Genomic DNA, 17,609 nt, shown 5'->3' on the forward strand with positions numbered 1-17,609 from the left:
AGAGAGAGAGAGAGAGAGAGAGAGAGAGAGAGAGAGAGAGAGAGAGAGAGAGAGGAATGAATGGGCTTGAAAGACTAACAGGCAAAACGGACAGAGTAACTGCTGTGTCCCTCAGTGAAGGTGCTTCGTGCATCTATTTTGAAACGCTAAATGCTAGGATGGCAGCAGAAAAGAAACTTGGACACGTCACCTGCCATTCTCTCCAGTGTAATTAACCAGGAAGAAAACATTGCTTCAGGAGACAGTGAGAAACCCTCCTGGCTGCTGTTACTATTTCCTCTGTCTGAGGCCCTGGTGGACTTCATTATCAGACCCCCTGAAACCTTATAGTGGGATGTGTGCATGTGTGCCTGTTCGTGAGTGAGTGTGTGTGTGTCTGCTCAGTGCAGCAGCTGGGTCTGAGTCAACTTTTAAAACCAGCAAGCTCACGCTTAGTATAGACAACGAGACAGGTTTCCCAATGAAAACAATTGCATATATTGGTAGGGTTCACAGGCTGAATCATAACTACCTGCTAACAAATTACCATGGGAAAAATATATTACATTTTACTATCAATAAGTAAATGGAGCATATTGATAATATAAATGGCTATAAAAGCAGATGATTTTGTATGCTAATTGGGAAAACATATTTTAGTTAGAAAGATGAAATATGACTTATAGTATGTTTCAATGTTTTCCCTATCTTACTTTCCAAATCTTATCTCTTAGGTTAAACCTATCTAACGAAAGTCCTCTAATAATTTGGATCCAGACAAGATGCAAAAGGAGAGGAAATGCATATAACTAATTACGTTCCAGGACATAAGCTGCAGCCACTCACCTTTAAAGAAAGCCAAGAATCCAGATATCCACAGACACAAACCCCAGTGAAGGTATCCCCGGTCCCAGCTGTTCAGCATGATAAAGGCACCCGAATTCGGATTTTTACACAGAGGGCTGTGAAAAACACAGCTGTCAGTCAGCTTCGAGAATCAGATCATGAAAGCCTCAGGAAGCTCCGGGAAGTCCACACGGATCTTCTGTGAAGTGAAAACTCGGGACATCACACAGCTGCTCCCTGCATCCCAGGCTTAAAAAGATATGAAGGGCAAGGAGAGCCAACACTGCTGCCTCGGCTGGCAGTCACATGTCCTGTCACCCTAGACCTCTGTGCGGGGAAGATGAAGAAAGGCAGGCTGAGACACTAGCTAGACAGGCCCCTTAGAGACCTGCCGCCTCGCCCACGCCCGCTAGTCTTTAGGGCAGCGGTTTTAAACCTTCCTAATACTGCATCTCTTTAATGCGGTTCTGCGTGTTTTGGTGACCACGGCGCCCCGCCCCCCCACCGCATAAGAGGGGGGGGGTGCTACTTCACAGCTGCAATTTTCTACGGTTGTGAGCCATAATGTAAATGTCTGTGGTTTCTGATGGTCTTAGGCGACCCCTGTGAAAGGGTCGTTTGACCTCAAGGGGTCGAGACCCAGAGGTTGAGAATCGCTGCTTTAGCAGACTAAGCACATTGTACTTACTTGACTTCCGTTACACGTAAACTTCACACTCATCCATTAAAGCGTACTCACCTAGCTTGCTGTTTCACTGAGGCTTAGCAGTTAGGAGTCTGTCTGAAATATTCCTCGTTCCTCTCTATTGTTTACAGGATTGTTTACAGGGCACTTTTGCGTCTGCTTTAGTTTTCTAAAGCTGGTTCTCCATGTGCATCACTCTCCTGAGTGCTGTGACCCTGATTGGGAGAGAGGTCAAACGTCAAAGACTGAGGACAACAACCATCGCTGGATAATTTCCTATTTGATTATCTGGGGTTGATTGGGTCTTTGCCATTTCCCCTTTTTTCTTTGTAGCTGTGGTACTAATAGGGTTCTGGTTAGCTGGGTATTTGGGTTAGATTTAGCACTGGTTAAAGAGGAAGCAGATAGTAAAATGGAATATCTCAAGGTATAGAGTTTAGGTGTTCACTTCAAATGCCATACAGATTGTACATTGACAGGGTTAGAGAATGAGTCTCTCTCCAAGTCCTCTGTACTGGCTGGTTTTATGTCAACTTGACACAAGCTGGAGTTATCAAAGAGATAGAAGCCTCCTTTGAGGAAATGTCTCCTGAGATTCACCATTTTCTCAATTAGTGATCAAGCGGGGAGGGCCCAGTCCATTGTGGGCGGTGCCATCCCTGGGCTAGTAGTCCTGGGTTCTATAAGAAAATGAGTTGAAAAAGCTAGGGGAAACAATCCAGTAAGCAGCACCCCTCCATGGCCTCTGCATCAGCTCGTTCCTCCAAGTTCCTGCCCTGTGTGAATTCCTGTCCTGACTTCCTTTGGTGATGAACAGCAATGTGGAAGTGTAACCTGAATAAACCCTTTCCTCCCCAACTTGCTTCTTGGTCATGATGTTTTGTGCAGGAATAGAAACCCTGACTAAGACAACCTCTTAGGCTCTTGGCAACAGAAGAGGAACTCATACATGTTTGGCATAAACTCAGACAGAGCAGCAGGCTCCTTCCAATTGGTCATCTTACAAACCGTTCCAGTTCACACTTAGCAGGTAGGCTTTTGTCTCTTCCTGAAGTACCGCAGAGTTTCCAGAGAACCTGAGGTAATACAAAATAAGTCATGAGGACATTTTGCTACGATGGATCTCATACCCTGAATCACGTGGGCTCTTTCCCAAAGTGCACATTTTTAGCTGCCGAGTTTCTAATAGGCACACATTGTTGTCTCAAGAGAACAGTGCTTCAAAACACTTTCAAAGCCATGTATGGCTTCCCGGCTTACCGAATGCTTCTCTTCACTCCAGAAACTTGTTCTTGGGTCACTGATCGATCTTTCAAGTGGGGAGCAAGAAACTTAGGTTTGTGGTTAAAGCTCTTCTTCATACTCAGGTGAAAAGGAAACAGAATCGGTGTATAATTCCCTGGGAATCACATAAACATGAAACGGCAACCTTGGAGCAGGGTAGTCACAATTGGTTTCATTCACTGTTCTTAGGCACATCAAATCATTCCTTTTATTTAAAAAATAAGAGTAATCTGAAGGCCAAGGATGCTGTTGAGTTGGGAGAGCACTTGCTCAGCATGCAAAAGGCCGTGGACACAATCTGTAGCACTGTATAAACTGGGTGGGGCGGTACTTGTCTGTCATCTCAGAAATCTTGTGGTGGAAGCAGGAATGTCAGAAGTTCAAGGTCATCCTTAGCTATACAATAAACTTCAGTCCAGCCTTGGATGAGTGTAAATGAAGCTCTCCCTCACTAAACAAAGAGCAAGTAAAACAAATGAATGAAAAGTTCTAATCTGAGAATTGTGATGCACTCTGGAGGCAGAGAGAAGGAAAGTTGAGAGAGAGAGAGAGAGAGAGAGAGAGAGAGAGAGAGAGAGAGAGAGAGAACAGAATGCAGTCTCAGAGGTAATGTATTAGAAAATTGGAAAGCAAATGTTCCAGGGAATAATTGTTTTACACGCTTCTTGTTTTCATCATAAAAGATAAGTTTAATCGGAAGTGTTTCCTGGGTTGGAAAGTGACATTTGTTAGCAGGAAAATATTGTTATAAAAGTGTTATGAGACTTTTCCTGCTTGTAAAATGCACATCATCATTTCACCCTAAAAGTAAAAAGATTTTGGCATGCTATAAAAAACAGATGAGTGCTTCTTTTTTTAAAGCACAGATTTAAACTTCATGAGTGAACCTTCAGAGAACATCTGTTCAACTGTCAGTTCTCTTTAAACCCAAAACAAGAATAGTAGCCATCTGTAAAGAAAAGCACACAAAAGCCTGGTATACATGGATTAGCTATGACCCACCCCATATTGATACAACATTATCAATAATGGAATGAACTCTTGTGCTGTGTAAAGGACCTACCCATGTTGACCTTCATGTGTCCAGTGTCTTCAGTAGTAATTCACCTCCACCATACTGAGCATGTCTACAACATGCATGGAAAACAAGCATCAACAATTTGAGTATTCAAATGTAATTAATTTGGGGGAACAGAAGAAACGTTAAATTGCTAATTGGTAATCATAGAAGGAGGTCAAACGGTCTCTATCAGGCCCATCTTTGATCTACTATATCTTAAGACAAAGGGAGAACCTGAGGCACAGCAGTGGGTTAAAGCAAAGAGCCATCACCATGGTGAGAACTGTAAGCACTGGTGACAATCCTCAGCACCCCTGTCTGCCAGACACTTCATCAGTTCTTTTAATTCTGTCTGTTAATCCCCCAGCCATGACTCAGTGTGAGGCAAGACTTCATTATGAAAGTTAGGACAGTGACAATCCCAGAGGATACCTGACTTTCCTAAAGCCCATCAGAGCTGGTAAGTGGCAGAGCTAGAATTCCAACCTGGATCCACCTACAACTAAGCAAACACTTTGAATCGCCTCAAAAGGCTTTTAGAGCCATGAATACTTTATAGAGTGAGTGTGCTTCAGAGTCCTTTCTGAACTGGGTCAATGTCGGCACCACCTCCATTTTTCTTCCCCTTGGATCCTCTCCTGTGCACAGAGCTGTAGAAGACAGGGCTGATGAGAAGATAGAGCTGGGCCCTGACATAATGCCAGGGAAGAAACCTCAGCCAGGGGTGTCCGGTCCCAGACAGGCAGACTCTGAACTCAAGGAGAACAGTGGGCACAGGCACAGCTAAGTGTGGTTTTCTCTTTGCACTGCTGGGGATGGAAGCCTAGGGCACACTCTCCATCTGAGCCACACACAGCTTTCACTGGTTTGTTACCCCTGCCATGGGCACCACCCAGCAACTTCCAGTGCAGGACATACTCTAGTGGAAATGATTCCCAAGGAAGATTCTGGAAATTCTGGAACTCCATTCCAGCCTCTTGACTTCTCTCTTTGCAGAGAAAATTCCTGGGGTCTTCAACATACAAATAAATGTACATGAACTGTAAGTCTCCTGATGTTGAAACAATTTCAGCTTCAGTATCATTGTACTAGAACCAGGGACTCTGTGAAATAAAATTTAATTTCACTGCAAGATTTCTTGCTTTGTGATTGGAAATGAGAAAACTATGCCAAGTCCTGTTGATTTCCTAGGGATTCTATAATAAATCACCACAAATTTGGTGGGCAAATACCAAAAACTGCTATGATTTAAGAGCTCTGAGGCTAAAGGTTCAAAATGCAGGTGTTAGTAAAGCCAGACTTTCCAGTAAGCTCTAACAGAAAATCTTCATTGTCTTTTCCAGCTCCTGATGACTCCAGGTGTGCCTTTGTCTTACAGTTTCCTAATTCAGATCTCTGCATCTGTAGCTACAGGGCTTTGTCTGTGCCCCAACATCCATGCCTCTTTCTCCTCTGTCTCTTCCAAGGAAGGTTGGAGTTGGATTTAGAGCACTGTCCTAAGAAATGCTGCTTCTGCAGATCTGGGGTCTGGCTCAGTCTACTGAATCTTTAAAGCTTAGAGGTTAATCCTGGTAACCATGACCAGCTCTGTCCATCTGGGGAGAAACTTTCCAGAGAGCTGGAGAAGGTTTACATGTGGCTCATTCACAGCGGGGTTCTGTGATATTATAGATTTTGACATTTCGGGGACATACCTGTCTCTGCCAATTTGTATATCCTAAAACAAAACTGTGAGAGAGTCGCTGAGGTTGTGAGTGGGTGCTACATTACATGTGAAACAGCCCAGTGAGCACTGGGGAGAAATCCTGCAGTGTTCTTGGTGTGCTGACAAATGCGGAAATGTGGTCACAGAGGGTGCATGTTCATTTCTCAAGCTCTCATTGGACAGTCACAAAAATTGAGCTTTGGCTATGATAAAAAAATTTAACAAGCAATAAAGACTCTGAATCACATAATGGATTCACTGTCCATAAAAAAAAACCCAAAACCAAAACAAAACAAAAAGTCAAAAACAAATCAAAGCTCGATTCTGAACTCTCCAAACTTATCTTCTTTGAAGATATCGGAGTGGTGCATTAGTCCTCTATTTCTGAGGGGAAGGGAAAGAAACCTGATAATGCACAGGAATTCAACGTTTAGGCCTCACTGGAGTGTGAATACAACTGAAGATAATGTTAATCATAGGGTCCTAACTGCACCAAGTCTAAGCCAAAGTAGTGTATGCAGCCTTCTCCCAGATTCCATGTTCCTACAAGTCTGTCAGTGCCTCAGGGTTCTCTGTTGCATTTGTGAGCATGGTTGCCTTCCCAATACCAAAGCCATCCTTCAGCTCGGGGCAACTGGAGATGTCTAGGTTTGGGGAGCAGACATTGATGTAGGTGGGGACAGAAGGAAGAAAATGTTGCAGTGCCTTTAAAAGACAAAGCAGAAAGAGAGTCCACCCACCTAGAGCTTTATTCCCAGCAAAACTGTTTCATAGGCAAAGGCAGAGTAATCATTTCCAATTAGGTGAAAGCAGAAAATCCATCATCTACAACAAACTTGTGCTACAACCAGTGTTGAAGAGAGTCATCCAACCTAGTCAATAGATAAGCCAGGTCAGTGAGAACCTCACTCAAAAACATGGTGGATGGAACCTGAAGAATGACAGATACCAGAGATGTCCTCTGATGGTCCCATGTACCAATAAGCACATACATATGCACATGCATGCGTGTGTGTGCACACATACTTTCTTTCTTTCTTTCTTTCTGTCTGTCTGTCTGTTTCTCTCTCTCTCTCTCTCTCTCTCTCTCTCTCTCTCTCTCTCTCTCTCTGCCTAATTTTTAAATCTGGGTTTGGAGACAGATTTTTTTTTTCTCTCTCTCCGATTGCTTAGTTTTAAATCTGGGTTTGGAGACAGATCTTATTTCCTTGTAGAAGGCAATGACTTGGAAATTCTCTCGGAATATTCCATGCATGATGGTGTGTCCTGTCCTTATTGTCATGGTTGATTCTTTGTCAACTTGACAGAAATTAGAGTTATGTAGGAAGAGGAATCCTGGTCAAGAAAATGCCTGAATAAATGTGCATATAACTGAAGATGATTTTTGGACATTTGCTAACTTAATGATTGATGTGGAAAGGACAGCCCAGCCCACTGTGTGTGGCTGTTCCTGGGTTTTCTATAAGAAAGCAGTATGAGAAAGCCATGAGTAGAAAGCCAGTAAGCAGCACTCCTCCATGACCTCTGCTCTAGTTCCTGCCTTGAGTTCTTGCCCTGACTTCCCTGGGTGATGGAGTGTATGCTGTGCTGTACAATGAAATGAACCCTTTCCTCTCCAATTTGCATTTTGGTTACCATGTTTTATCACAACAATAGAAACCCTCAGACAGCACTAATCCTGGTATTCAGGGGCTCAGGCAGGTCACTCTCAACTTTTGATAAAACTGACCAGCATACTGAGATCCTCTGAAACACACACATGAAACGTTATGACTTTTACTACTACTGTTTTATTGAGGGCTTTCATATGTAAATGATTTGGTCTTTATTCCTCTTTTTCTGTCATTTGTTTTCCTGACCGTAGTATTATGGGCATACTAGTATCAGAGTAAGATTGGGAGACATTTTCTCTTTTGGAAGAATTTATTAAATATTGATCTTTAATTTTAAATGATTGCTAAGTTATTGAACCTGTTCTTTCATTTACTAGAAAATTTAAGTTCCAAACAACCTCTCTGCCACCATTTTTTTCTTTCTCCCCCTTAACCCCTGTTATGTATTCTTTTGTAGAGATGGGGGTCTTTCATAATAGTCAGCCTGACTTGGGCTCAAGCATCCCCCTATCTCAGTCTCCGGAGTAGCTAGAACCAAATGCCACACCTGACTAGCTACTGGTTCTACCTCAGGGGTTGATTTAATCTACCTTGGAAATGTTCTCTTCATTTAATTAAATTCAAATTTGTCTTCACAATCTCTCTCATTTCTGCAAGAGCAGAATTGACTCCGCCCTCTTCCACTCCGGTTTATAGAGTTTCTTCCTTTTCTCTGTTTTCTCTGCTTCCCTACTCCCCTGCCCCACCCCTTACTTCTTTCTTGTCAATCTAGTTAAATGGTTGCCAGTCTTGATTTGATGTTTTCAGAACACCAACATTGGCAACATGGCTTCTCTTTGGATTTTAACTGTTTTGCAGCTGTCTCTATTGCACTCCTGTTTGATTTCGTTTCCTTATTTGGAGTTTCCTATATTCTGAAGTACAGGATTAAGTCCTTAGTTTGAGAATCGCTTTTCAATCTGTGTGCTTCCAACTACACATTCTCCCATTCTCCTCTGTGCGGCTTTCACGACATCCGTAAGATTCATAAGTTGTGTTGTGTTTGAAGTTGTGGTAATTCTCTCCTCCTCTTCCTCCTCCTCCTCCTCCTCCTCCTCCTCCTCCTCCTCCTCCTCCTCCTTCTCTTCTTCCTCCTCCTCTTCCTCCTCTTCCTCCTCCTCCTCCTCCTCTTCCTCCTCCTCCTCCTTCTCCTTCTTTTTACCACAAAAGCATTTTCTACTTTCCATGTTAATTTTTAGTTTGTCCTATCGGTTAGGCAAGAATGTGTGGTTAATTCTGTAAGTTTGTGAAGTTTCCATCTTCTGTTACTCATTTTGAATTCGTTTCATTGTGATCAGAGAGTAGGTATTGCACAGTGTTTACATCATCAAATGTATCCATCCCTTTTATGGTCTGTGACATGGTCTAACCTGGAGTATTCGATCCACTCTTGGAAGAAGTGTGTTTTCCTGTCCTATGGACACTTGCAGAGTTTGGTTGATTTATTGCAGTGTTCAGGTGAAGTCCTGACTTTTTACCTTGTATACCAGATGCTGCTGGAAGGGAATCTTTGGCCTCTCAAGCTGATTCTTTTGTTTCCACTGTGTTTTCTGTGTTTGCTTCAGCCAGTTCTTCTTCATACAGTTGGTACCCTGGCATTTGATACATAGATGCTTATGACTGTTGTGTACCACTAGTACCCGGCTGCTTCATATTTCTTAAATGTTTATTGATGTCTGGCAAAAATTGTTGATTGAAACATGGCAAACACACCCCCCTGAACTAGAAGGTAAGCAGGCAAGGCATATACCGTTGCCCAGATCCCTGACCCCAGTGAGATGAGACAAATCATGAGGATCTGCCCCCTTACATAAAGGTGGACAGTGTGTCAGGTCAGTGGGGACCCGTCTGCAGAAGGGAGTGTGTCCCCCATTCTCTCTAGTTTTCTGTCTGGCAATGTGATTTCTTACTGACATGCCTGAGTATATTCATGTGACACCGTGCCTTTGAGGGCCTTTGCTGGAGCTTAGACAATGTCACTCATTACCTCTGAGTTCTCCCCACAATTACCTGAATAAATCTGCTTTTTTAAATAGAGTAAGGATGTCTCAGATACATCGTTAATAGTCATCCTAACCAACTAACGAGGTCACCTGCAGAATTTGAAATTAAGACTTGGTCGTTCCATTCCCTAACCTGATTCAAATAAAAAGAAAACATCTTAGAGGCAAGGGTCATCATCCTGTCATTTATTTCTCTAGCCATGGTGCATGTGTATGAGAGGTTAGCCTATTATCCCAAACCAAGTAGTTCTGTTCAGTTCACCACAACTTAGTAGCTGGAGTTGGTTCAAACTCCGGGAGTCTGATCGTGAGCAGTTTACTTTAGGCTTATTTAAGCATAGCACAATGCTGGTGAGAACTTGTTCTGGCATAACTGACTCGACTCTGTTCTCACGGCAAAGCATAGATGATTCTTTTTGAGGATCAGATAAGCTAAGTATAGACGACAGGCAACTACATGGAAACTCTTAGCCAAGCCCGTCAAGACAGGTTCTATAGATTGACTGAGAAAAAAAAATGTACAGTAAGTTTCTTGGTGGAGGTCCTGATGATAGAAAGTCTCTGGTCACACAGATAGAGCAAAAATAACCAGACGAGGAAACAAAACCACTCCCAACCTTCTGGGCTGACAAAAACTATATATTCCTTCTTTGAAGGAGTAATCCCGTGTGCTTAATATTTCAGGTCCCCTTAGTGTTTGTTTAGGAGCACAAAGACTTCTTGTCTCCTAAAACACCCAACTGACTAATGAAGTCATCTTTATAATTCCAAACTAGGGCTTGGAAATTCCATTGCCCAACTTGGTTCAAATAAAAAGAGAACAGTTTAGACTCAGTGGGCACCAGCTTGTAAGTGATTTTTCTAGCAATGGTGCAGGTGTTTGAGATTGATTCTTATCTAGGAACAAGTTATGGATTCTCAGACAGGCTGGAAAAGCAAAGAGAAAACAAAGTTTGAACAACTTAGACAAGACCTGGCTTCCTGATGAGGCAGTCCACCAAGACAAGGCCATGTTTTCACTGCCTGACCTTGCTGGGCTGGCCTATCGTGACTATTCTTTCTGTGAAGAGGCATTTTAAATGCCAGGGAGCTAGAAGACAGGATTATGGTAGCTTTCAAGCTAAAAATTAAATCAAATCATTTCAAGGCCTTGAGGCTTAAGGTCATGCTTATATAACAGTGGCCAGATTGCAAAGACGGAAAGGTCAGGCTGTTTTATTTACTGGAGCTTTACAGTTACATCCCCAAAACTCATTTGGAAACCCCAATTGTATTCTATAAGGCACTGAGAGAGCTTATAGCAAATTTAACCAAAGGATTTGGATCTGAAATTAAAATTGGCTGCAAGTTTTGACTTAGTATGAGGTGTATAGAAGAAAGGAACCTAATTTTTTATTGGTTATTTTATTTATTTACATCTCAAATGTTATTCCCCTTCCAAGTTTCACCTCCATAACCCACCTATACCCTCCCCCTCCCCTTGCTTCTATGAGGGTGCTCCCCCCACCCCCACCCACTCCTGCCTCATCACCCTAGCATTCGTCCATGCTGGGGCATCGAGCCTCCACAGCACCAAGGGCCTCTTCTCCCATTGATGCCAGATAAGGCCATCCTCTGCTACATATTCAGCTGGAGCCATGGGTACCCTCTGTGTACTCTTTGGTTGGTGGTTTAGTTCCTGGGACCTCTGGGGGGTTTAGTTGGTTGACATTGTTGTTCTTCCTATGGGGTTGCAAACCCCTTCAGCGCCTTGAGTCCTGCCCCTAACTCCTCCACTGCCGTCCCTGTACTCAGTCTGATGGCTGGCTTCGAGCATCCCCATCTATATTTGTCAGGCTCTGGCAAAGCCTCTCAGGAGACAGCTATATCAGGGCCTGTCAGCATACATTTCTTGGCATCCACAATAGTGTCTGCATTTGGTGACTGTATATGGGATGGATCCCCCAAGTGGAACAGTCTCTGGATGGCCTTTCCTTTAGTCTCTACTCCACTTTTGTCTCTGTGTTTTCTTTAGATAGAAGCTATTCTGGGTTAATATTTTTGAGATGGGTGGGTGGCCCAATCCCTCAACCGGGGGACATACCTAACCTCTGGATATGGTCTCTACAGTTCTCTCTCCCCTTTGTTGGGTATTTCAGCTAATGTCATCCTTGTTGGATCCTGGATGCCTCTTGCTTTACTGGCATCTGGGACTTTCTGGTGGCTATCCCCAGTTCTCTCATCTCCCACTGCTACATACCTCCATTCAATTTCCTGACCCCCTGTGCTTCTTCCCCCCCAAGTCTCCTCCTACACCTGATCCTGCCCCCATTTCCTCTCTCCCTCCTCTCTCCCTCCCAGTTCCCTCACTTCCTCTATCTCCTGTGATTATTTTGTTCCTCCTTCTAAGTAGGACTAAAGCATCAGGGGAATGTAAATCAAAATGACCCTGAGATTCTACCAGTCGGAATGGCTAAGATCAAAAACTCAGGTGACAGCAGATGCTGGTGAGGATATGGAGAAAAAGGAACACTCCTCCATTGCTGGTGGGATTGCAAGCTGGTTTAACCACTCTGGAAATTGGTCTGGTGGTTCCTTAGAAAATTGGACATAGTACTACCTGAGGATCCAGCTATGCCACTCCTGGGCATATACCCAAAAGATGCTCCAACATATAACAAGGACACATGCTCCACTATGTTCATAGCAGCCTTATTTATAATAGCCAGAAGTTGGAATGAACCCAGATCTCCTTCAACAGAACAATGGATGCAGAAAATGTGATACATTTATACAATGGAGTACTACTCAGCTATTAAAAACAATGAATTCATGGAATTCTTAGGCAAATGGATGCAACTAGAAAATATCATCCTGAGTGAGGTGACCCAATAACAAAAGAACACACATGGTATGCACTCACTGATAAGTGGATATTAGCCCAAAAGTTTGGAATACCAACGATACAACTCACAAACCATATGAAGCTCAAAAAGAAGGAAGGAAGAAGGAAGACCAATGTGAAGAAAGGAAATTTAATAGAGAATATGTGAGGTTATAATAGATTCATAAAAGCTAATCATGGAAAACATATGGAAAGGCATATTTTCTTATAGTTTGTTGGCTGCAAAAATGTCTTGTTTAAGAATTATTGGACCCAGAAAGACAGACATTGAATGTTCTTTCTCATTGGAAACTCCTGGCTCCAAATCTTCAGATGTTAGTACATAATCTGGAGCAACTGCAGAAACCAGGGAAGTAAAAGGGACCATGGCTGAGGTGACAGGAAGAACAGTAGAGAGGAATAGCACGGTAAAGACGATCTGAAGGGGAAGATGGGAAGATAGGAGGGCGGAGTAGATCATTATACAAGATGGAGGCTAAAATAACAGTAAGTATGTTAGAAAAAGTCACGAGGAATCATATTATTAACTTTCTACCAAAATGCCTATAATACACATAACGTCACCTTATAAATCAACACATCTTGTTTAAATAAAAATGCGCCCCCCAAAGAGCATCTAACAAAACCCCCAGTACTCTCTTAAGTTGTTGGGCAGCATTGTCCAGGATATCTCCAAAACTTTAAAGGTTATTGTATTGCACTTGGTTGGTCCCTGACCCTAGAGGTGAAAAGGTGGTCCATACTTCTGAAGACATTACAGATGTTGGACACAGGTCCCAGAGGCCCAGAGCTAAATCTGACCTTTACCAATAACTGCAACTTTAATAAACCAGCATGATTCCTAACTACATTCTAAGTATCTGTCCTTTACCCACACATAACTGTAGTCTCTCCCCTTCATCAAGGAAACTTCCTTCTGCATCAGACAGAAACCATTACAGAAATCGACAACCAATCAAAATGCAGAGTTGTGGAACTTAGTCCTAGCTGATACATTTATAATGTAACTCCTGCACCTAAGACTCTGGCATCGTTGTGGAAGAGAAGGTAGATAGATGGTAAGAGCCAGAGGATCAGGGACTTTGTTGTAATACTGTGTCTTGTAGGGATGACAGAAGCTACACCGGTGAAGTCTCATCAACATGGCTGCCTAACTGTGGTATGAACAAGGATGATATCACTAGACATCTTAATATGGAAGGTTCAGGGGGTCTCACCTGTAGACAAAGAACTACAGGCAATGAAAATATGCTGGGAGCAGGAGAAATAGTCTTCCCTCAGGAATCCCAGTAAGTGGTTATCCAATACCCAGCAATCAGCCCTGAAAACATTTACATACAAGTAACTTTATACAGACGGAGCAGGTTGTGTATAAATCTTTGTCTCCTTGGGTTGCTTTTAGAAGGCATTTTATCACAGCAACACAAAGTACCTAAGACATTGGTAATTCGTCAGGCGGAACATCCAGTATTTCTTTGTTTTAGGAACAAAGTGTTGTGCTTTGGAATGTATCGGGGGTATATCTTGGGAACTGGTTACTGTGATGGTCTGCATATGCTTGGCCCAGAGAGTGGCACTATTAGGAGGTGTGGCCTTGTTGAAGTAGGTGTGTCACTGTGGGTGTGGGCTATAAGACCCTCATCCTAGCTGCCTGGAAGCCAGTATTCTGCTCACAGCCTTCAGATGAAGATATAGAACTCTCAGCTCCTCCTGCACCATGTCTGCCTGGATGCTGCCATGTTCCCACCTTGATGATAATGGACTGAACCGCTGAACCTGTAAGCCAGTTCCAACTAAATGTTGTCCTTATAAGAGTCATGACCATAAGCCAAGGATGAGCCAAGGGTTAAATACTATGGAAAGAAAAAGACTACTCTAAAGCCCAAGACAGGAAAATCATCCTCAGTACTGGAGAGATGCCTGGAGAGAATCCACTGTCCTCGAAGCAGACTCAGGCTCAGCTTGCAGCACCCACGTGGCAATTCACAACCATCTATAGCTTCAGTTCCAAGGGATCGGACCCTCCTCTCTCTGACCTCCTCTGGCTCCTGCACACATGTGGCACACAGCCATACAGTAAGGCATGCACACATACACAAAAGTTTAGTAAATAACATTTTAATTAGCCTCATGACCGAAGTATCGATTAAGCATTAGAAGAGAACATCAGGAGGTATCTGGGAGCAGCACAGACATTCATTTGCATTATGCCGAAGATCCTAGAGGTCAAAGCTGGCTCATGAACAAGGCAAGGGAGATATCTGCAGATTCTTCTATGCTCTTATGTCTGTTGTATTGCTAGACCCTCAACCTAGAACTGACCTTAATAATTAAAATGGTATAAAAGTATAAAGGAGGGGGGGTGTGGGATGGGGATTCTAGAGAGGGAAAATGGGATGACATCTGTAATGTAAATAAATAAAATATCCAATAAAAATTAAAAAAACCAACCCCAAAACCTGGAGTAACCCTCAAAGCCAGGAGAGTAGAGAGAGACCATGGACGGGTTAAAGAGCCCAACAGAAGGATACAGATGATGCAATGGGAAAAAAAATAGGAAAAATGGGAGTGTTTGTAATGGGGGATGGGGGGGAGGAGGAGGGGAAGGGGGAGGGGGAGGAGGGGAGGAGGAGGAGGAGGAGGAAGGAAACCACAGAAGGCGAAGGCTGGATGAGTGCAGATAACACGAAGGATGTTCAATAAAGCCTAACGGGATCATCTCATTTTATCTTTGTCTAAATCATGACAATACAATTACATAATAAATGAAGTGATGTCACTTGGGCTAATAATGCTTCTTACATGAGCCATGATCAATCTAACACAAACCCTGGTGGCAGGCAGGAGGAATCTTTTGAGTTGTTGGAGAGGGTGATCCAAGCGACTCCCGGAATAACATAGTCCTCTGCCGTTGCCTCTAGCTGCATCTCCGAGGTTAAAGGTAAGTTCTTATTGCTGAAGACACCACATGCTTTGGACACAGGACTCAGAAGATTCAAGCTAGATCTGACCTGAGAGCCTCTTTCCTGTAGTCTAGTTTTCATAGTACTATACAGGCTGCCAAGTGGGGGAATAATCAATAGTCCCATCCAGCTGTGATGCCAATGAGCTATAAAAATAACCAGTATGGCAAGATAGTCTCAAAGGTGTACCATTTGTCTTCATAGCTTGGCAGTAACCAATAGCAGTCTAATTGGACTTAAGGGTCGCTTCATAAGAGAGAATCCCGCCTGGAACTAGAAACCTACCCAACAACCTGAGTTAATGAGGTCATAGATCTTAGAAGAGAGCTTGCTGTTATCACTTTACTGGACTGGAATGATTCCTAACTGCATCCTAAACTTATCCTTACGCCGACAGATAAATGAGCAGCTCTCACCTCTCATTAAAGAAGGTTCACTTTACAGCCAGTGGAGACCATCACAGAACATCACAACACACAATGGATTATGAGTGCCCATCCCCAGTGGATGTATCTGTGATACAGCTCCTGAACTTGAGAACTAGGGGACATCAGAAGGGAGGGGTATGTGTGGAAAGATTGTGAGAGCCAGAGGACCAGGATGTCTCCTGTGAGACTGTGTTATCTGGAAATGACAGGGGAGCTACACTCATGACACCTCAACAATATGGCTGCCTAAACAAGACCTGAACAATAGTAATATCAGTAGACAGTCTAATGTGGGAAGGGAAAAATATCGCAGGGGTCTCACCGCTCAAAAAAGAAATATGGGCAACCAGTGACTGCCTAGAGAATTAAAATTACCTTGTCCTAGAGATGAGCCTTCTAAGTGGTCACCTAATACAAAGTCGTCCGCCCTGAAACTGTCTCCACAGAAGCCATGATGAATGGACTCAGCAGGTTGAATTTCTGTATTTATGCATATATCAAAAACGACAATCAAAGAAAAAGAGGTTATCGATAGAGCGGTCATGAGGCGGGGGCATGGGAAGGTTTGGAGGGAGAATAAAGGAAGGGAGTGATATAAAATTATATCTCAATTAAAATGTAGTAAAATGAGGTACAGACAGACACACAATGAAAGGTTTACTCAGCTGTAGAGAAGATGAAATAATGAAATTTTCAGGTAAATGCACGAACTAGAAAGACTTGTAGTGAGTGACATAACTCAGGGACAGAAAGACAAATTTCGTGTGTTTTTTCTCATTTGCGCATCATAGCTTCAGATCTTTTCTTTTATGCTGAATGGACTTTTATGGCTGGAAGCCAGGAAAGGGCATTTGGGTAAAGGAAGGGGCTAACAGATTGTAGGTAAGAGCAAAGTAGAGAGAAGATGGAATCATCAATCAAGATGGAATTCTGAGGATGCAAAGTCTTAAGCTGTAAAAAGAACTGGAGTGTGGGTAAAACTGGGGGGTTAGGGGAGGGCTAACTCGAAAAGGATGGTGAAAAGCCCAGGTTAAGCCTACCGTCTTACAACTCAGTCAGACAACATAACTGAAGGAATAGTAGAACACGTGGAAGAAGAGAGAGGTGTACCACTGGTTACAGGATGAAGCTGGGATGGGTGTGGGGTCTGGGAGAGAAATAGGAATAGTGTGTGAGTTAGTCAGGACTAAGGATATATGGAAAATTCCCATGAAAACCATTAGTTAGTAAGCTAATTTTAAAACACAATAAAAGAGCTCCAACAGAATTATCCACACAAGTGGACAACACCACTCATAGGAGACACAGGTTATTAAATGAAAATTGTTCTTCTAGGCAAGGGATACCTTATCATGCGTTATTGGTCAGGGAGGCCCCAGAGGTTTTCAAAACAACACCAACTGTTGCCAAAGATACCACACACTTTGGCTATAAGACATAGGAGATGTCAATCTCAAACCCTTTCTTCTGGCTTGTTTTCAGAGTTCCACTGGTCCTGTGTAGACTGTAGGGGCAAGAGAAACGTTATCAACAGTTTGGGTACATCGATGAATTCTGCATGTGACAATAATGACCTGCTAGGCAAGATGTGTCCATTGTGGCGTATGCCCAAGTGATACAAATGTCACGGGGTAACCAACTGTATCCTGATTGAAACCAACGCCTGCTTAATTGGCTGCTTTGTACTTTATTCCTGGTTAAAAGCCCAGGGCTGGAAATGTTATAGGACAGCTATTAGAACTTACCGTTATTGCTAATTTCCTAAGTGGTCATGCTATCACATTTAAATATTTATATTCACACTCATAAACCTGGGCTATTTTCAAAAGCAACTGCACTGGAAGGCCACCTTAGATAAAGTAAGGGCTGAATCTGTAGACACAACTAGACACTGTATAGGTGGCATGAACAGATGTTAATTAGCAGTGTGAAAGGACTTAACAACTGCCAGGCATATATAAGAAAGAGTCCAGCATGAACTGTTGGTGCTGTGGATTATACAGAGGTGGTTAGAGATTTTATAGAAAGAATCGGAAGGAATTAAAAAGTCAGTGGACGTGAGCTGAGTTGGAAGAGTGAAAAACTGCAAAGTGTATCTTTGGGACTTGGCCTATGTAAAT

The 17,609-nt window shown here is 42.9% G+C and overlaps 1 protein-coding gene across 2 annotated transcripts in view; it reads right to left on the reverse strand.

The window, feature by feature from the left end:
* The window catches only part of Chrna6 (cholinergic receptor nicotinic alpha 6 subunit), a 9,004-nt gene extending 7,925 nt beyond the window's left edge, over positions 1-1,079 (reverse strand). The window contains exon 1 of one of the 2 annotated variants that reach the window (XM_028768250.1): positions 826-1,079. In XM_028768250.1, coding sequence (XP_028624083.1) covers positions 826-904 — 79 coding nt within the window. In that variant the 5' untranslated portion in view covers positions 905-1,079. The remainder of the gene's footprint in view (positions 1-825) is intronic. The other variant, XM_028768251.1, reaches the window with a different exon arrangement.
* Between the last annotated feature and the right edge of the window lie 16,530 nt (positions 1,080-17,609).

Source organism: Grammomys surdaster, unplaced genomic scaffold, assembly GCF_004785775.1.
Source record: "Grammomys surdaster isolate TR1022 unplaced genomic scaffold, NIH_TR_1.0 185, whole genome shotgun sequence".
Classification (NCBI taxonomy): domain Eukaryota; kingdom Metazoa; phylum Chordata; class Mammalia; order Rodentia; family Muridae; genus Grammomys; species Grammomys surdaster.